The sequence below is a fragment of the Triticum urartu genome, chromosome 1A, assembly GCF_056163025.1.
Source record: "Triticum urartu cultivar PI428250 chromosome 1A, HENAU_Tu73, whole genome shotgun sequence".
Lineage (NCBI taxonomy): Eukaryota > Viridiplantae > Streptophyta > Magnoliopsida > Poales > Poaceae > Triticum > Triticum urartu.
The window spans coordinates 440,315,055-440,335,563 of record NC_141873.1 but is presented as its reverse complement, the minus strand read 5'-3'; the positions used below and the strand labels follow the sequence as shown (position 1 = coordinate 440,335,563).

The window sequence follows — 20,509 nt, the reverse complement described above, 5'->3', positions numbered from 1 at the left end:
CAATTGCGCGAAAAATATTTATTTTTCTCCCATGAAAGGCACAATTTTGCTTCTCGTGGAAGCACCGGCACAACTTGCCTCTCGGAAAGAAAAAAACTCGCGTTTTTTGCTTCTGCGAGAGAGACAAATTTGCTTATCATGTAGGCACATATTTGCTTTAGCGAGAGTCGCTGTTGTGTTTTTTTTTCGAGAGGCGCATAGATTTGCTTCTCATGGAGGCATAGGTTTGCTTCCGCGAGAGGCACAGCTATGCCCCTCAGAAAGAGAAAACATGTTTTTTCGTGAGAGATTGCTTCTCGTGGAGGCACATGTTTCCTTCCTATTAACATGAGATCTAGTTTTGAAAATGCCGACGCGAGAAACCAACAGTGAAAACGGACCGTGGTTTTGACGCACAAATTTAAAGATAAAAACATTTTGAATAAACAAATCTAGAAAAGGGGAAAACTTCTAGGTTGTGAAAAGTGGCAATGGTACTCCTTAATTTTTTTTGAAACAAAACATCGCCTTTATTCATTGGAAATAACAGTTACATCGTTAATAAGAAAAGTTACAATATCATTCATAGGTTTCTCAAAACAATCTCTAGTCACGGAAAATTTAGCTAATCTAGCAAGTTTGTGAGCAACTTTATTTGCTTTCCTATTACAATGCTCAAAATTGATACGCGGAAAATCGCACGCCATAAAATAACAATCATTAGAAACTGCCGCCACCACTCCCGCAGAATGTCCTCCATTCTTCATTAGTTGTCAGGGGAAAGTCCTTGTGATTCGGCCAATCTGTTATCCAAAAAAAAAGTGATTTCGCCAATCTGATATTTCTGTTTTTTTTTTAGCGTAATCTGATCTTCCTGGATACGCGCCTTCTGTCCCGCATGGGCCGTCGGCCCGTCTGTGCGCGACGTCGCGTTCCCCAGTCCGGCAGTCCAGTCCCACTCGCCCGAGCGGGTCTATTTTTCCACCTCAGCTCGTCTCCCTCGTGCCCTACCTACCCCGCTTGTAGCCGCCACGTCTGACCCAAGCCTTCCACTTCCACCCAGCCGCCCGCCCCCCATGCCGCTCCCGATGCGCCGCCTCGCCGCCGCTCCCTCCCTCCCAGCCGTGCACCCGCACGACTCCCCTGCGCCGCCCTCCGTTCGGCTCCGGCGACAGCATGGCCGGGTGTCGATGGAGAGGTCCTCGACGACGACGGCCCGAGGTATTTCGCCGCGGCTGGCGGAGACTGGTCTTATCTCTTGTTCTGTTAGCTAAGGCCTGCGGCAATTACCCGTCAAAAAGTTTACGCCTCCGTGCAATGTACCATGTATCGAAGTATCCTTCTGTGCTCGATTACGGGTTTTTAGTCTATTTGGGTCGGCTTCGCATGCTAGGATATAAGTCTGAAAGTTCGCCATGTATCGAATATCTCATCTGCGAAGCAAAAGTTACACGGTGTTCCTCCTTTCTTGCTGGAATAGATTTTGATAAACTAGCCTCCTACGGTGAAATGGTCGAAAGAAATGGAACATATTTTTCAGGCCTCTGGAGCCTGTTTTCACTAAAATAGTTTACTAATGACCTCTGGTATTGTTGAATCTGGGTTTCCACATCCTTTGATGAAAACTGGTGCTGGTACTAGTAGTGCCCTATTCTCCATGGGCTGGCCATTTTAGACCAGAGGGAGATTTGCAATAGGAAACTTGACCGACCTATTTTTGTGTTTTTTATGGAGGGGGTATCATTTTGCTTCTGTTATGATGATATCATCATATGGTTGTTGAAAATCTGCAGGTGTTAGTTGCGTGATGGCAAGTGGAAAGGAGCATGCAGCAACTACTAGTGGTGATGAAAAGAAAGGTGGACTGCGTGGCAAACTGAAAAAAGTTGTTCTAGCTTACAGCGGTGGCTTGGATACATCAGTAATTGTTCCATGGCTTAGGTACAACTGCAAATGTTTCTAAATTCAGTAAGCAATTTACCAAATTAAAGGATGAATTGGTTTGTCTAAACTATGTTTCTTTTTTTTTATTGAAGGGAGAACTATGGCTGTGAAGTCGTCTGTTTCACTGCTGATGTTGGTCAGGTATGTTAACATAACTTCAGTGATTCTACTGTCTTCCTTTAATCTGCAATGTTGTGCTAAATTACTAACTATGTCCTGCTTGATAAGTGCCACAACTTTCTCTCTCCCGTCCCTCTTTGTACATTTTTACTTAGTTTTTGCTCTTCTGATGGTTATATTTTTTTTACCTTGAGTTACAGATTCTATAATTTATTCGTTTGTTGTCTCTGGCTTCATGCTGTTCCAAATTTTACAACTTTGAGTTGTTTTTGTATCATACCTTTTTACGGAGTATTTTGTTTTCTATCAGTACATAACTGAACTAGCATTGTTTGGACCTTTTTTCTAGCTTCCTTCCAGTGAACCATCAGTTAAGCTCATATTTTACCCTTTTAGGGTGACATTGAATTGGAAGGATTGGAGAAAAAGGCAAAAGCTAGCGGTGCAAGCCAGCTTGTTGTGAAGGACTTGACAGAAGAATTTGTTGGTGAATATATATACCCCTGCTTGCGTGCTGGTGCAGTTTACGAAAGAAAGTATCTGCTTGGGACTTCGATGGCTAGGCCTGTTATTGCTAAGGTGAAATTGATAAACTAGTTGTATTTTGTGATTTGTGTGCATATTACTTCTGCAACATAATTGTCTTACAAGTAAATTTGAAATGAATCTGTTGTTGATCTTCAGTTACAGTATCTTTTGGAGTGTTTTTTTTTTGTAAAATCTGCACTTTTTTGTACTAGAATAAATGCTTCTGAGATCATTTATATAAGGTTGCTGTCACTTTTTATAGCTAGCCATCCACCCTGGTACCGTCTAAGATTTGTTACATACAGCATGATTAATTTCTCATTGAGCTTATAAATGCAAGTTTGTTTTTCTTCAAACTTTATTTTATTTGTTCCCTGGAAGTCTTGCCTGTAAGAGTTGCACTTGTGCTGTAAGCTTTGTAGGATCTTAACTTAAATATGTAATTCTAATAGTTGGTGGGATGGATGAAATATTCAAATGAAGTACTTGCAACTATATACCACAAATTTTATATGTCCTTATATTCCTTTGAGGACTACTAAGCAATATATATCTTTATTGCAGGCAATGGTTGATGTTGCCAAGGAAGTTGGCGCAGATGCAGTTGCTCATGGGTGCACTGGGAAGGGCAATGATCAGGTACATACTGGCATACTGCTGTTCATGGAAATGTTAATGTGGGCAGTCATCTGATGCTATCGTTTTCTGTAGGTTCGCTTTGAGCTTACATTTTATGCCTTAAATCCGGAACTTAAAGTGGTGGCACCCTGGAGGGAGTGGGATATCACAGGACGTGAAGATGCAATTGAGTATGCAAAGAAACACAATGTGCCAATTCCGGTTTCAAAGAAATCAATATACAGCCGAGATAGAAATTTGTGGCACCTTAGCCATGAGGTATATATAACCTATTGTCTTGTTGATGCCTCTTAGGGTTTATGGAGCTGTATTGTTTTTTTTTTTTGGTTTGAAGGATACATATCGTACAGTAATTCGTACATGATGCGTAACATTGATGCCATCGAGTAATCTTCGATTGAAAAGGGTGATGCTTGTCAGATGATCTGAGTTATTCTCAACATTTTCAGGGTGACATTTTGGAAGATCCAGCAAATGAGCCAAAAGAAGATATGTATATGATGTCTGTTTCTCCAGAAAATGCACCTTCAAAACCTGAGTATGTGATCAATCCTTTTTCTTTCCATAAGGCCACACCTGTTGTCCTGAATAAGTATTCTTTATGCTCTTTATTTTATATTTACTGCAGTGTACCCTTTTTACTAAATCTGTACAATGGTTCATCTTTGCTGCAATGTGGCCTATTTTACTAAATCTGTGCAATGGTTCATAACTTCATATCCCCCCACGTAGAGTTGAATTGCGTAGAGAACCACCCAAATGATTTGGATTCTGGACACGATTATTCTAAACTAGGCGTGTTGAATCGTGGCATGATGAACTTGAGTTGTTCAGCATTGTGAAGTTCCCAAGTTTTTTACATTGCTAAGTTTTTCATGTTTTCATTTACCCATTTACCCAGCAGCTTTTAATGTAAAGTGACACTGTCATACTGAATAGAAATGGTCACGTTGTTGTGGCCATCAACTATCTCTAGGTGGACTTATGTTATGGTTCATGAAATCATCTTCTATAACTTGAATCGGGAACATTACTATCGGTCCATTTCTGTTGTAAGCACTTTGTTCGTGTATTGTTTTTAACTACAATTTTTGCTGAATATCATGCGTGAAATCATTGGAACTGGTAACACTACCGTCAGTCCAATTTTGTTGTGAACAGAACACTTTGTTTGTGCCTTTTTGTTACATTATAATTATAATTGGCTGTACAAAAACAATCGGTTAACTGCATGCTTGGTTGCAGAACAGTGTTGTTTCCATTGTTCCACGATAACACACATATTTATACTCTGTTAGCTTGTTGTGTATAAAAACTAAACTTCATGCAGGTATCTGGAGATTGGTATAGTTGCTGGTGTTCCTACTTCTATCAACGGTAAAGATCTCTCGCCAGCAACTCTCCTCGCCAAGCTCAACGAAATCGGCGGAAAGCATGGCATCGGGCGCATCGACATGGTGGAGAACCGCCTGGTGGGGATGAAGTCCCGTGGCGTCTACGAGACCCCCGGCGGCACCATCATGGCGGCCGCGGTCCGCGAGCTTGAGTCCCTGACACTGGACCGGGAGACGATGCAGTGGAAGGACATGCTGGCCCTCAAGTACGCGGAGCTCGTCTACGCGGGGCGCTGGTTCGACCCGCTGCGGCTGTCCATGGACGCCTTCATGGAGACCATCACCGCGACGACGACCGGGTCGGTGACCCTGAAGCTGTACAAGGGGTCGGTGACCGTCGCGTCCCGGAAGAGCCCCTACAGCCTGTACAGGGAGGACATCTCGTCGTTCGAGAACGGGGAGATCTATGACCAGGCTGACGCTGAGGGTTTCATCAGGCTGTACGGCCTCCCCACCCGGGTCCGCGCGATGCTGGAGAAGGGCATCTAATCTAAGGTCGTCTTTGCGTCTCGAATAAATTGTTTTCTCATTGAAAACTGCCGAGTGTGTGTCTTTGAGTAACTCTGGACAAATGGAAGATTTCCAGGCGGGTGGGCTTTGAGCACATTGTGGAGTTTCTGTTTTGTTTGGTAGTATGTATTGAAGAGTTGCTCCAACTTGCAGTAATATACTGTTTGGTGCTGCGGCCGGGTGTGTTCGGTTACTCGCATCATTTTTGGGCTTCCTGGGACCTGATCCGTAGAGACATCATAACGATGGAATTCCTCCCTGCCCCCATGGTGTTGGCTCCAACATCGTTGGTAGACTTTGAGAGTGGTTCCGTGGATCTGGACGAGCATCATTGTCGTACAGGAGTGCATCCTCTCTTTGTCAAGCCTCGTATTCTTCTAACTTACCCATGGTGGTTCTGGGACAGATCGATCTTCAGCGACTTGTTGGTCAAGCGTGTGCTTTGTCCTGCCTCTTGCGATAAGTTTCTGTTGACGTTTCTATAGCCCATGGTGGCGTGTGTGGTTGCTAGAGATTCTGGTTCCATCTTTGCAACACCTTTCTGACAAAATTTTCTTCGGGAGCGTTCTTCATGGGCTGGCTAAAAAGACGGAGTTGAATGACTTTGTAGGCTATGGTATATTTTTCATTTCTTGCTTGGGTCTTTAGTGCATTCCTTTTTTTTTGCGGAAAGGGTCTTTAGTGTATTCCTTGACTTTTGAAATGCCGGTGGGTGTTTCTTCTCAAAGAAAATAAAGTTACACGATTGGCTTTTCGGTTTTATCATTTCTTCACCAGTCGCTCTTGAAGCTGGCTGTGCTTTGCTCTCTGGGCGCCCAAATTTTGCAGGGTAGGTGTATGCAAGGAACCTGATTCAGTTCAGGGCTCGTTGAGAGAATTTAACAGTGTTTCATTTTCTCCTCGCGTTACACACTGACAATGTAAACTACAGAATTGGCACTGTACAATCAGGATTGTTTATCTTCACCTGCTTCCGCCAACTCGTTTCACTGGGTTCCAATCATTTTACTGTACACACATTTGACTGGTTACAAAATCTTTCTCTAGCCACCCTAAAAGAATAAACACACCATCCTACTGTCTTCAACAAAGTGTTTGATTGTCAGCACTGTGGTTGTGTGAACTGATTGCCCGGACAAAATCTACAATCAAATGAAATATAATTACGAGGTGTCCAATGAACATGGGAAATTTCTACTCCCTCCGTTTTGAATTACTTGTCGCAGGTATGGATGTATCTAGATGTATTTTAGTTCTAGATACATCCATTTCTGCGACGAGTAATTTGGAACGGAGGGAGTAGTAATCAAGATTTCCTGGAAAGCCTTAGATGAAACTTACTTGCTAGTCAACCCTGTTTTGTTCAGCAAGTTCTGTGGAACTGCTCCACCCAGATCATTGCCTTGCAAGAATCTGGATACATGAAGAAAAACAGTAAGCAAGTGCTTTGCTATGGCTTGTGCAAAAGCAAATAAAGTGCAGCTAATTTGGAAATGAAAATAAGTACTCCTTCCGTTCCTAAATATAAGTCTTTTTAGAGATTTCAAATGGACTACAAAGAACGGATGAACGGATGTATATAGACATATTTTAGAGTGTAGATTCACTCATTTTGCTCCGTATGTAGTCACTTATTGAAATCTCTACAAAGACCTATATTTAGGAACGGAGGGAGTAGATTGTAGGAACATTCAAAACTTGTGATGCACCAAGGAATAAGATGGTACAAGCAAGAATCTCTAAGATATTGACAATTTAGAACTTACTCCCTACGTTCCAAAATAATTGTCCTTGTTTTAGACTTTTAGTTCAAATTTGAACTAAAACCACAACACTTATTTTGGAACCGAGGGAGTACAAATTTACATGCGGATATTTTTTTGTTAAACATTGCTCGGAGTCCATGCAAGTACAATCTATTTACAAACGACCAGTCATTTTTTTCTAACAAAATGCCAACTGCAAAAACTCACAAAATGCACTAAAGGAGCTGCAATTGGCTACTCAGGGGTTAATCAAATATACCCAATGGGTAAATTGCCAACAGCAGAAATAAACACACCATGCAGATACCGAATATTGGCCAAGGAATAGTTATGTCTTCAGAATGAAAATAAACTACTGTAGATCGACATGGAAAAAAGTTTGTGGCTTGAGTACTCTCTCAGCGTGTATGGCTATTTTGGGGAAAGGGGATGGGAATTTACTGGTGGGGGTTTATTGGGGGATTAGGCTTGGGAAGTTGATTATTAGTCCCAAACCCACGTTTGGTGCTTGGTGGGAATCAGGAGCGGGAATTTGAGAGGAAGTTTCATCCCACGTGAATTAACGACACCAATCTAGGGAACTTGCAATGAGAATAAAATAAGATCCCCCAGGTTTGAGGTGTTGCACTTATGGCAAAAGACTGTGGATAAGGGATCAGTTTCCCTTATGGCCAAGGAGCCGCTTCAGCTTCCAGATATGAGCCTCCATGACCGCCAGAGCTGCCACATTTACCACTACAGCCACTGCGCCAATCAAGCAAAGCACCTCTGGAACAGAACACCACAGAAAAGATCTGAACGGCGCATAGTAACCATCCTCCTCCAACACCATTGGCAATGGACGAGCGGGAAGAAGCCACGCTGCAGTCAGTCCTACGATCTACGTGCTGCCTGAAAGGGCAACCCGGGGGCCTGGCAAATGTTTCTAAAATAGTTGCTATGCTTTTCGTGTTTTATGCTTTCTGTTCTTTGAATACTCTGACATGAGCAGTAATGTAGGCAAATATTCTGAAACTGGAACAATAACCAATAAGTAAAAAATATTGACACAAATAGACTCACAGTTCACGCAAAGGCTGAATTGTCCCCAACGTCTGAGCTATTGTTCCATTCAACTTGTTATCGTTCAGGTGCCTAAAAAGTAAAGACAAACCAATTTTTGAAGTAACGTATGAATAGTATGATTGTATAAACAATTTTCGAACTAAATTGCAAAGGCCGAAGGGTTAGCTTACAATCGTTGGAGTTTTCCCAGATTGATGAAATCAGGAATAGTTCCAGACAAGCTATTGTTTGCAAAAGATCTGCCAATGGTAATAGTGTCATTTTGCTAGCTTATATTTTCATTCACCTTGATCGATTATAAATAGAACTTACATATCAGTAAGAGCAGTCAGATTTGCAATGTCAGGTGACAGAGATCCGGAGATACCCATACTTGAAAAGTTCCTGGTGTAGACCAATACAAAGAATTGTTACTGCAAACTTGCAAAGGATAAAAGAATTGCATCGTATAGATGGAAGGATCATGAGTTAAACTCACAATGAAATGACACGTATATTTTGTCCTTCATCACATGTAACTCCAGTCCAAGCATATCCATGAGGCATACATGGATCTCCAATCCAATCATCGGGTATGTTTTGGAGGCTTCTCTTCATACTCTCCATAGCAAGCGCTGTAAAGAAATGAAAATACTAGGTCAATTTCATAAAAGAGACAGGCGCAAGTTAGAGCAACTTGCTGCATTGCAAGAACATCATGTAATACGCCCACAACAATATTTAAAGGACAATCACTACAACCTAAAGTCGATGTGTACACTTGATAAAATACCTGAAGAATACAAGTATGACTCGAGGTGATGCTAAAATTGGGAGAGATGTCGAATGGTCATGTATACGCAAATTCACCAAGGCACATTTTGATGACATGTTGCTAACACAGTACATAAACATACAATCTACCATACAAATAACTGAATCAATGCTACCAGAATCATTACACATTTACATACATAATGTGCATTGCATCAGGCTGAACAGGAAATGTTTCATTGCTTTTTTGCATGCACTGTCAACTCAGGGGGAAACAATTGATAATAAAGGAATAAATGCAGCTAATGATGTACCATCACGTGTAATTGTCAGTCTTCCGATGGGAAAAATTCCAAAGACTTCGCCAGCATTGATAAGTGGTGGAAGAACAGACTTAGAAGTCAATATAACTCTGGTTAGGCCTGAGAGAATCCATTGAGTTGCAAAGACAGAAAGACCAGCTGATGTTACTGTCCCTTCGTAAAACTGGTAATCATTAATATTCACATCCAAGGTCCTCGAACTATTAGCCAATGTATCAGCAAAATAAAGAGAAACATAATAGCTGCCATTCTGAAGAGATGTTGGAGGCCATTGCAACACCAAGGGTGAATTTTGTTCTGCTACCAAAGCTGTATTAAATACGTCAGGAGGAGGAAGATTCCAGAAATCGGCTGAGGTAACGTTGTGGGTACTACTGACTGCATGTTTTCTGTCTGGAAATGGCTGCCAATAGCGGTCAAAACTGTCATCAGGGTACCTAAGTTTGAATGTAATGAAGAAAATGAAGTCAGAGATCTACAGAACTTCCTCACAAGAAAAAACTACATAAAGCTTCTAATTCGTAGTCCTCTACAAATGGGAGAACGGAAGAAAAGGAAAACATATATGATATAGGCCGACACACTTCTTTCCTTTTTGTACTTCATTTAGTGAGCATCTTTTTAACAAGTACTTATTTGTTCCTTGGAATAAACTTGTAAAGTTCTAATCACTAGTGCATGCACATGTTTCCTCGAAAAAGTAATGAGAAAGAGGTTCAGGAACTTTTGGTATTTTTGCTTAAGAACTAGGGATTCGATATGATGAATTCTGCTTCTTTGATATTGGGGGATCATGTTCGTTGCTCAACATGCTATAGGAGTCAAAGAAGCAACAGCCGCAACATGACGATAGAAATTAGAAGAGCTTTAAAGAAAGAGAACTACCAAATCAACCTACATCTACCGAATAAATGTTGTGAACCACATCCAGAGTTACTTTACATGACAAAATAAACCTCAGATCAGAAACAGCTGAAACCTAGAGCTATTCACTTCACAAAGAACTGGCCCAACTGGTACTATCTTGTGATAAAAACTGGTATATGCCTGATCGACAGCATTCTCAGCCATATCGACAATGAGTCAGTTCTGCAGTCCTAATTCCTAAACCTACTCAAATTATGGGAAATCACAGAACATCTACTAGCACTTCATCACTAAAAGGGCACTGAAATCACGGCCAGAGAAGTCGGCACTCACCTCTCGACGTCGCCAGTCGAGCCAAACTTGGTGCGCGCAATGAGGCCCATGGCGCTGCCCGTGAAATCCGTGGCGTTGTACACCGAATCATGGAGCTGGATGACCTGCAGCGCGTTGATGAACGGGCCGGATTTCGTGTAGTCGGGGTTGACGCCGAGGCAGAAGGTCAGGTTCCTGCCCCTGGCCGGGAACACGGCCTCGTAGTGCGAGGCGCTGCCGGCCAGGACGTCATCGGCGGTGTCGACGGCGGTCCAGAAGGTGCCGTCCACGATGAGGTCGAACACGGGCGGGGCCGTCGAGGTGGGGCCGTAGAAGAAGGTGGGGCGGAGGAGGTAGCGGCGGTTGGGGTCGACGGGGAGCGCGTAGCAGAACTTGGCGTTGGTGCGGTACGGGAAGGCGCGGAGGGAGGCGAGGGCGGGGTCGAGGAGGCCCTGGACGGAGAGCGGGCGGGCGGAGCCGGCGGAGACGTAGGGGCCGTCGGGGTCCCAGCGGAGGCCGCGGCTGTCGGTGGAGGAGCTCGCGGCGCCGCAGTCGAGCTGGTAGGAGAAGCCGCGGAGTCGCTGGCCGGCGGCGAGGGGGAGGAGGAGGAGGAGGACGGCGGCGGCGGCGGCGGCGCTGAGGAGAGGCCGCATTCTGGTGAGCCTTGCTGTTGCCGGAGGATTTTGGGCGGAAATGGAGGAGAATTGGGATGGTTTCGTGCTGGGCGGGTGGGTTGACTCGGCCGGCGGGGAAGGTGGGCGCGGTCAGCGGAGAACGGGCGGCGGATGCGCATGCGCGTTCCCGGCGGCGGGTCGGGCCGTAGGGCTCGGCTGGGTCACGCGGATCCGCGGACATTTTTTCCAGCTCAGCTTTGTTGTCCTTTTTTTTAAGAAAAATTTAGCAGGAGAGCTGCTAAGATTTCATTGATTGGAGAAGAGGTCGATGGCCAGAAACATGAACAACATATAGACAGAAAAACACACAAAGAATAAGAAAAAAAGATTTTTTTATTATTTTATTTCATTATCAAATAGTGTATTCCCTCTGTAAACTAATATAAAAACGTTTATAGATCACTAAAGTAGTAATCTAAACGCTTTTATATTAATTTACGAAGAAAGTACAAATTAGACGAGACTTTGCTGACTCATCTAGATTAAAATTAACAAATTCGAAAAAAGAAGACACCGGCTGCAACAAGAAACAACCAGCGTGCTCTACCCCTTCTGAAAAATAATTCTATGAGACCGGGTCTCTTTTGCCATCTCTTGAGAACCCCTTTTTAGAAAGGTGCCACGTGTTTTCTCACCAATCTCTAAGTACTCTTTCTTTTTTAAGTCCTCTTTTCCCCCAACACTTAATCACATCTGTAGTTGGCACCATAGTCGATCTCCTCTTGGACCGCATTTTCGAGTACACAACCATGCTAACTGGGGCGGACCGAGTGAGCACCAATCCACAAAAAGCAACCATATGACAAAGAGATGCGAGCTCTCATTACAGACCATAATTGTGGTAGCAGTACCCATGGTCGTATGGAAGCATCCACAACGAACTCGTCCTATATTAGCCATCGGACAGCATCCACAATGCCATGCGCCGTCCTCCCGGGGCGATGGAAATGAAGGCGCCCACGGTTTTCCGCGTCTCCGGGCTCGAGCTGGACGGCGTGCCGCGACTCTCCCTACCGTTGTCGCGCTAAACATGTTCCAACCAGCGTCCCTAGTACACACCGACTTGGCGTGTTTTGATGCCGCCGAGGCCGCCCTGCCTCGTGTTGCTCGGCAACGTCTAATGGCTAGCTACATCCATTAATCCGAAAAAGGGCCTACCCAGTTGAGGCCACCGCTACTAACGCACCTACATCATTACACGACGAACAAATCGTTGGATGCATCGCCGTTCACCGGTGATTTGTGTTAATTCAGACGTACCTAGTAGCGGTGAGGTCATTTGTGTTAATTCAGACGACCTGATAGGTCCGCGAACGTTGGAGGGCTCCGTGTGCGAACTGCACAAATCCGTACGTTTACGCGTGATTTGACGTACATAATTGGAGATGCCCTAGGTGGCAAAAACATTGTGCTCAAAATACAATTTGGTCCATGTTTGGTTTATGTGTTATTTTTTGTTGCTAGCACCCAATTTTCACGACGGAGGGTGCAAAGCCGTGGCCGACTCGGAGGTTTTCACGGGAGGACGCGTGAGGTGTTCGTGGGAAGACCTCATCATCCTACTGTCGTTCCTGTGATGTTGTTTGGTATCGACCGAGGACACGTGAAGCTTCATCCAGGGCCAGAATTTGGGCCTTGTCTTTTCTCTTCATTTTTGTGTAGATGATCGACTCCCCCCCACGAAGGGGAAGATGTCGCACATTTTTTGTTTGGTCTCCTTCTTCGTCCGATGAAGCTCATCGAGATGGAGCTTCGTCGGGGAACTTGTGAGTTTTGTGCCTCCCTCCCCTGTTTGGACGGAGTTGGGATTATCTCCGGGCCCTACTCGGTGCTAGCTTCTCAGGGTTTGCGGTCTGTGTAGATCGTGACCATCGACATCTTCTAGTCTACGTCGACGACTTCCCAGCCGATGTTTCGTCAAGCTCCTGGGTTTCAACAAGATTGCTCTACTGAGACAGAGGCAGAAGAAAATCGGTGCTTATTTCTTTAAAGACTTCCTTGTAGTTTCTTGTTCTTGGATGCAAGTTTTTCTTTTTTGGTAAGGGCCGGTTTTATCTAATATACGACCTTGGGCCTTTCCGCAAAGGAAAAAAAAGGAGGAGAAAGTTGAGGACCAACGGGCCTGGTTGCACTTGCACTTGCACTGTGGGCATTTGCAGGGTTGCGTTGCAAACATACCAAGGGGAGTGGGCGCACATCGCAGCAGGTTCAATCCCGTCCCTTGTGCACACATCCGATGGCCGGGCAGCAGGAAGAGAGCAGTCCAACGCAGAAACGGGCACGAGGTTCACATGACGAAGCTACACCTGGAGATGGACCGTGCTTCACTCGCCGATATGTTGAAAGGGCATGAGAAAAATCTACCGGCAGCAGGACCTCTTGTAGAGGAGACAAGGGGATGATGAAGATGTTCTAAGAAGTGAATGTGTCGTGGGTAATAAGGCGTAGCGCAAATTCTGCCGCGGGTATAATAAGTTAGCTGAAGTACTCAGTAGACTTGAGCGATGAACTTTCGCAAGGGCCTGGTTTTCTGTTGCCCCAGATTGTATCCTGGGGCAGTATTTGATCCAAAAACGAAGACGCAGAGGCGGGCACGAGGTTCACGTGGCGAGCCAGCGAGCCGCACCTTGGCGCCACCGCGTCCAAGTGTGGAAGATGGCGGACTGACCAAAGACCGAGGACGGAGCAGCAGCAGAGCCAGAGTAGACCCTCGCGCCGGCCGGTCTCTTCCGGTCGCCCTCGCCGTCTCCACCTACCCACACCCAGCGCCAGCGGCGACCCTCGCGACGGAGGGCTCGTCCCGCGCGCGCGCACGATCGATCCATGGCGCCACCACCACCCACCCACCCCACGGCCACGGACCCACCCAAACGGAAAACCCAAACGGCTCGTTCCAACGTACTGCGCGGATACCGGAAGCGAGATACGCACGCAGCGCATCAAGGTAAATTTGACAATTTTAACATGTGAATAAAATCATTTTATAAGATAAACTGCTTCTAAAAAAATTCACTCAGCTGACCTTTTTAAATGGCGTCCGACACAAAGGCGCCACACTACACCGTGCAGCGTCCGACATGCCTAGCCAGCATCGCACCCGGATGATCCGAAAATTACTAAGTTAGTGTGCAGCGCCTAGCGTCTAGGCGTTGCATTAGTGGAGCAACCACTAGTACAACGGCTAGAGGCTAGGCGCTGCACATTTACCTAGTAATTTTTAGTCAGTCTGAGATGCGATGCTGGTCAATCGTTGCACGGTGTAGTGTGGTGCCTTCGTGTCAAACGCCATTTAAAAAGATCAACTGAGTGAAATTTTATTGGAAACGGTTCATTTTGTAAAATGATTTAATCCACAAGTCAAAATTGTCAAACCCCGAAACGGCGAAACCAGACTGCCGTGCCGTGCCCTGCCGTGCAGCCGTGGGTACGTACGTGACTCGTAGTGGCCTGGCTGGCTCGCAGGTAGCCGCCACGCTGGCCCTCCTCTGCCGTGACGTCCCCCTCTTCTCCTACTCCTCCTCCTGCTGCCTACACACACCCCGCGCCCCGCCCCCCTTTCCCTCCCCTCCTCGCTGGAAGGAAGGTACGCCCGCCGATTACTACTACTTACAGGCTGCTTGGACCCCGCGACGAGCCAGCCAGCCAGCAACAGACCAGCAGCCAGCCGAGCGCGCCGAGTAGGGAGGGAGAGGGAGAGCCTGCCTTGCCTGGCCGAGATTCCTCTCGGAGTCGGGCTCGGGGGATCTCGCCGGCCGCTACGCGATGGAGGGGGAGGACGGCGGCGGCGGGGTGGACTGGGACAGCCTGGCCGAGGCGGCGTCGGGGGCCGTCGGCGCGCTCGTCAGCACCACCGTGCTCTACCCGCTCGACACCTGCAAGACCAAGTTCCAGGCCGACGTCCAGACGGACCAGGGCGCGCACAAGTACAGGTCAGTCCCTCCTCTCTACCCCTTCTCCTGCGTCTCCGGCTTGACTCCGTTGCGCTCTGCTGTCCGTCTGGAATTCTGGATATAAGGTGATCGCAGGCTCGAGGACCGGAATTTGGGTCCTCGGTCGAGTGCGAGTTCGGATCTGGGGGACTGGATTCTGCAGACGATGATTGGGGTACTCCGTGGATCGTTCTGACAGCTAGGAATATCCTGCGTTAGATGTGGAAGGGTTGGTTTCTACATGAGCCGATCGTGGATTCAGTAAATCAGTATCTCGTTAGGCCCAAGTTTTTCGTATGGTGAAGGGCAAAGAGTTACCCACTTGTGGTCTTTGCACAAGTTGCTAGGACTGTAGTTTTGGTAATCACCACATTAATGGATTGTTAATCCATTTAAGGTTTACAAGGTGTTCGTTTAATCTAGAAATTGTACAAATCTGCATGCATGATTACTTCAGGTCGTGAAATAAGGAAGGAGCTTGGGATTCAGTTCCAAGCAACAGGGCTAGGTTGATTTCTTACAAGCTCTAGAAATAGTGAGATGGATCATTGTTGTAATTTGTAAAGCTGTAAAGGAAAGTAGTTTAGCCAAAATAAAAGGATCATACCCGTGAAGGTGTTTCCTTGCCGATCACCTAGACCTAGTAACTGAAAAGTGGCGTAAACAATACAATATCATACACTAGTAAAAGAGATGTGTTGACCTTAATATTTTGGCTAGTTGAGATGTTTGATTGGCTGCATTTGTGTGCTCTAAAAAGATTTAAAAGGTTTTTGAGCTTATGAAGATTTATCTTCTCATGTAGTATGTCCTCCCCTTTATGTTTTTCGGTGAACGAGATTTCACTGCATGCTGTTACATCTCTAGCATAAAATTCCTTTTCATCATATACGTTGAACTTCTCTAGTTACTCATTGTACATACTAACTGGCCTCATGACTTTTCAGGAACCTTTCAGATGTCTTTTGGGAAGCAATTAAGAAAAAGCAATTTTTGTCCCTATATCAGGGCCTTAAGACGAAGAATATCCAGTCGTTCATTTCGCAGTTCGTTTACTTTTATGGCTATAGCTATTTCAAAAGACTCTACCTGGAGAAGAGTGGAGCTAAGTCCATTGGAACAAAAGCCAACTTGTTGATTGCAGCCGCTGCTGGTGCTTGCACAGTTGTTGTGACACAGGTAGCTAGTCCTATAGATTCTTGAAAAACAGTTTTAGCTGCCTGATCTTATACTCGTTTTTCTCACCATTTCAGCCATTAGATACGGCATCTTCTAGAATGCAAACAAGTGCTTTCGGAAAGTCCAAAGGGCTGCGAGCAACTCTCGCGGAAGGTACTTGGCTTGAGGCATTCGATGGCTTGGGCATTTCCCTCTTGTTGACATGCAATCCTTCTATTCAGGTACTAACTTCTGCATCATTATTGTACGGCATATCTTGTGGAACTTAATGTTGGTCCTCTGAGTTACATTGTCCAACTATGTCATTTTCTGACTACATTGTTCGAGTAATTTTTGGTAAAGAGATATGTAGATGCTTCAATCCAATTGAACAATTTTTGTTTGAACAAACATGGGAGCCATCACAAACAAAACATTCAGCTAGGGCAAAATTCTTGGAATGTTGTCTGGTTGTACTATGATGTACATGTAAATACCATTGCAGTTATCTGTAACTTTAATGGAGCTCTCGTACAGTCGTACCTTCCATTATAGAACTTGGGATAATATCTAGAACAAACTACAAGGAACAACTCCAGAACTTATCTGTGGATGCGTGTTGTTGTCCATGTCTCCCACTAGAGCAAGTGCATATACCAAATTATTTAGGCCTGCAAACTGGTGTGAATCATTGGCCTCGTGATTTTCACCTTCTTGATTCAGTCAATAAATTTAGCTCGCCAGGAGGGGGTGGCATTTGCATACGATTTTGATGGCATTTTTAGTTTGAGGGGATGGCAGTTTCTTCAGAGTGACATGACAGTTTCTGTGAGAGAAGGTAATTTTCATTTTTAAACTGCCATTGTTTGATCTCTTCAGAACTAAAACTGCCATCAAAAGGGGTTCGCTTGCCACCCCTCTCCCAGCGGCCAGTCGCCAATTAACTTTCCCGAATTATTTAGGTCTGCAAAATGGTGTGGATCATTGGCCTCGCGATTTTCACCTTCTTGATTCAGTCAATAAATTCTCGATGTTTTGTAGTAACTGTAGAGCCTTCAAACATGTTTCAATATTGTTGAGTATGTAGTGTCTGCATTACCATATTTAAAGTGAAAAGTAGCAGTGTATTCTTAATCTGAATACAACCTTAACGGTACTGCTCTTGGGTGTAACTTGTAACGTTATAAGCTTTATTTTCTTTTCCTTTTTCGTGCACGAGATAACAACTGTTTTATGTGCAATCCTTTGCAGTACACCGTGTTTGACCAGCTTAAGCAGAAGCTAATTCTGAGGCAGACGCGTAAAAACGCAGAATCAGCGGGTGATTCTTCCCTGGTTGCTCTTTCTGCTTTCTCGGCATTTCTCCTTGGTGCCATCTCAAAAAGTGTTGCAACAATCTTGACTTACCCATTAATCAGGTATGGAAACTTTACTTTGCCAGCACTTGTTATCTGGACTTCTCCACTTGCTTCTGCTTGTTAGTGCTGCCTATAAAGTATAAATTCAACCGCCACTGCAATTATATGATGCCATTTTTCAAACAGGTGCAAGGTCATGATTCAGGCTGCAGACCCCGATGAGGACGACGAGGACGAATCTGAAAAGCCAGGCAATTCAAGGCCTCCCAAAACAATGTTGGGCGCCATGCATGCAATGTGGAACAAGGAAGGCATCCCAGGGTTCTTCAAAGGGTTACATGCTCAGATACTAAAGACAGTTCTGAGCTCCGCATTACTGCTGATGATAAAAGAGAAGATTTCAAAGTTCACTTGGATCTCGCTGCTTGCCCTGCGGCGATATCTCTTTGTTTCTCGGAAGAGAATCAAGAGTGCATAGTTGTATCATGCATATGTCAGACCTGAGAAAACCAGTCTAATCGTCCACTGGTATTTCAAGATCGTATTATACCAAATAACAGAAGTACAGAAGCAGAACAGCACGATCATCTTGAGAGCGCCATGGAATGTTCTGAATAAATTTGTTTGTTTTTCCATGTAGTAGCTCTGAGCATCTGATTCGTACTTGGAATGTAATGGAATGGAGTGGAATAGGTGTTGTCCAGAAGTAGTTCTGGTGATGTGATTGTGGTCTGGTAGACTGGTACCATACGTGTAAAATATCACTTTTGTTCTATTCTTTCTTTCTTTGCTGGAATTGAAGCAATAGCAATAAATCTCCCATGTTGTGAATTTCGCGCCCTACCCTAAGGCTTCATGCCGAAAGAATTTTCGCTTGGCGCTTGCAAATTTTGCTTTGGCACTGGCACGCGGATCGCCGGGACGAGCAGGAGGTCGGAGCGCCGCCGCGTGGTGAGCCCCATCAGCTCGGCCATGTCCAGCTCCCCGGGCACCGTCCCGTCCGGCAGCTCCCAGTCGAAGTGGTAGAGAAGGCTGGCGAGCGCGAGCTCCATGTTGGCCAGCCCGAACGCCATCCCGGGGCACATCCGCCGCCCGGCGCCGAACGGGATGTACTCGAAGTCCGTGCCCTTGAAGTCGACGCCGCCGCCCTCGAACCTCTCCGGCGAGAACTCCTCCGGCGAGTCCCAGTGCGCCGGGTCCCTGCCGATCGCCCACGCGTTGACGAGCACCATGGCGCCCGCCGGCACGTCGAAGCCGAGGACCCGGCACGGGGCCCGGCACTCGCGGGGGAGCAGCATCGGCGCCGGCGGGTGCAGCCGGAGCACCTCCTTGATGACGAGGTCCAGGTAGCGCAGGCCCGCCAGGCTCTCCTCCGTGATCCTGTCGCGCCCGTCGAGAGCTCGCCGGACCTCCTCCTGCGCCTTGCGCATCACCCTCGGGTTCCTCATCAGCTCCGCCATGGCCCACTGCAGCGCCGTCGCCGACGTCTCGCTGCTCGCTATGAAGATGTCCTGTCCGAGTTGAAGCAGAGGAAATTAGTCGCCGACGTACGGTGTTGAAAAATTCTCCTGCATTGTAGTACGAGATGAGAAGCTTACGACGATGACTGCCTTGATGTCGTCGGTGGTGAGGGGAGGATCGAGCTTCCCCTCTCCCTGGATCCTCAGGAGGACGTCGAGAAAGTCGTCGCCGTCGGCGCCGGCGCCGGCCGGGTTGTTCTCTTGATGCTCCTGGATGATGGCGTCGATGAAGTCCCTCATCTCCCGGCGCTCCCGCTTCATCTCGCGCGGCATCCGGCTGACGAGCATCGCGAGCCGCGACGACGGGAAGAGGTCCGGCAGGGACTGCGCCGGCGCGAGCTTCATCCTCCGCTCCAGCATCCGGAGGAACGCGCCGCGGTCCTTGAACCGGCTGCCGATGACGGCGCGCACCGACGAGTCCGCGACGTACGCGCTGATCCGCTCGCTCAGGTTCACCGCCGACGACGGAGACGGAGACGGCGCCACCGCCACCGACCGGAGCAGCCGCGCGACCTCCTCCTCGCGCACGGGCCGGAAGGACCTGACGCGGCGGGAGGTGAAGAGCTCGAGGGCGCAGATCTTGCGGAGCTGCCGCCACGCGTCGCCGTAGGGCGCGAACACGATGCCCGGGCTGTCGCCGAGGAGGGCCGTCCCCGTCGGGGTCATGGGCCGCGACGCGAACGCCAGGTCCTGGGTCTTCATGATCTCCCGCGCGGCGTCGGCCGAGGAGGCGACGACGACGCGGAGCTCGCAGAGGCGGAGCAGCATGAGCGGGCCGTGGCGGCGCGACAGGCCCAGCATCGCGCGGTGCGGGAGCGCGCCGGCGACGTGGTGGAGGTGGCCGATGACCGGCAGCGCCCACGGCGACGGCGGGGGCCGCGGCCGGCTGCTTCCCTCCTCATGCCGGCGGGACGACCGGATGAGGTAGAGCACGGGGACGACGACGAGCAGGGCAAGGAAGAGCATGGAGAGTGGAGCTAGCTCGGCCATGGCTCGATTGACTCTGACCTCCGATCCGAGCTAACGCAGCAGAGCTTCTCTTCGTCTGTGTGTGCGTGTAGCGTAGCGTAGTAGACCAGCAGGAGCAGTAATTTTTGAGCACTGCTATACACACGACGGATGGACGCACGACCCACAGACGACAAGTCAGGTAGACCGTAGGATTAGCTGGGGTTTTTAATCTGTGTGGCTCCTGCTCCCGTCGGGCACACATCGTCCAGCAGTCAATCGTGTGCAGAGCACTTTCGGTAATTTTTTGTAGTCAGCGTTCGCCTGATCTTAATCTGGTCAATATCCTGTAGTAGACCAGTAGAAGCGTTCTGTACGCTACACTGACGCTTTGCCCAACCACTCACTCACTCGGAAAGCGATTTTCTTAGCGTAGCCAGTTTCTTCTAACGGAGTTCAATCCACCATCCATGTTTGACTTGGGCGAGTATTTATTATAGTGAAAACTATCATTTGACAAATCCGCATCTCAGGCATTGTGTACCACTGAACTATCATTTGACAAATTTTGCCTAGAAACTACCTAGGCGGTGGCTGAAGAGGAGAGTGGTTTTTCTAGCGGGTAATGGGATGCGGCGCATTTCGATTGGGGGATGTGCGCAGGTATTGCCCTACTATGGCAATACTATACATTGTCTGACACATATATTCCCTCCGTTACC

The 20,509-nt window shown here is 47.0% G+C and overlaps 4 protein-coding genes across 4 annotated transcripts; 2 read left to right on the top strand and 2 right to left on the bottom strand.

Moving 5' to 3' along the window:
* Positions 1–976: 976 nt before the first annotated feature.
* LOC125516814 (arginosuccinate synthase family) lies at positions 977–5,307 on the top strand. The gene is made up of 8 exons (XM_048682121.2): positions 977–1,200; positions 1,773–1,920; positions 2,016–2,064; positions 2,440–2,622; positions 3,136–3,210; positions 3,283–3,468; positions 3,660–3,748; positions 4,541–5,307. The coding sequence occupies exons 1-8, from the start codon at positions 1,056–1,058 to the stop codon at positions 5,091–5,093; spliced, it is 1,428 nt and encodes a 475-aa protein (XP_048538078.2). The 5' UTR covers positions 977–1,055; the 3' UTR covers positions 5,094–5,307.
* Positions 5,308–5,950: 643 nt separating this feature from the next.
* Positions 5,951–11,018, bottom strand: LOC125516750 (putative LRR receptor-like serine/threonine-protein kinase PAM74). The gene is made up of 8 exons (XM_048682074.2): positions 10,222–11,018; positions 9,013–9,458; positions 8,424–8,559; positions 8,258–8,329; positions 8,116–8,184; positions 7,943–8,014; positions 6,456–6,527; positions 5,951–6,256 (listed from the first exon to the last, which is right to left on the bottom strand). Exons 1-8 carry the CDS (start codon positions 10,851–10,853, stop codon positions 6,217–6,219), a joined length of 1,539 nt encoding a protein of 512 aa, XP_048538031.2. The 5' UTR covers positions 10,854–11,018; the 3' UTR covers positions 5,951–6,216.
* Positions 11,019–14,390: 3,372 nt separating this feature from the next.
* Positions 14,391–18,150, top strand: LOC125516694 (peroxisomal adenine nucleotide carrier 1-like). The gene is made up of 5 exons (XM_048682041.2): positions 14,391–14,803; positions 15,751–15,982; positions 16,057–16,203; positions 17,213–17,379; positions 17,506–18,150. Exons 1-5 carry the CDS (start codon positions 14,637–14,639, stop codon positions 17,795–17,797), a joined length of 1,005 nt encoding a protein of 334 aa, XP_048537998.1. The 5' UTR covers positions 14,391–14,636; the 3' UTR covers positions 17,798–18,150.
* LOC125516684 (desmethyl-deoxy-podophyllotoxin synthase-like) lies at positions 17,812–20,227 on the bottom strand. The gene is made up of 2 exons (XM_048682036.2): positions 18,918–20,227; positions 17,812–18,830 (listed from the first exon to the last, which is right to left on the bottom strand). The coding sequence occupies exons 1-2, from the start codon at positions 19,827–19,829 to the stop codon at positions 18,165–18,167; spliced, it is 1,578 nt and encodes a 525-aa protein (XP_048537993.1). The 5' UTR covers positions 19,830–20,227; the 3' UTR covers positions 17,812–18,164.
* Between the last annotated feature and the right edge of the window lie 282 nt (positions 20,228–20,509).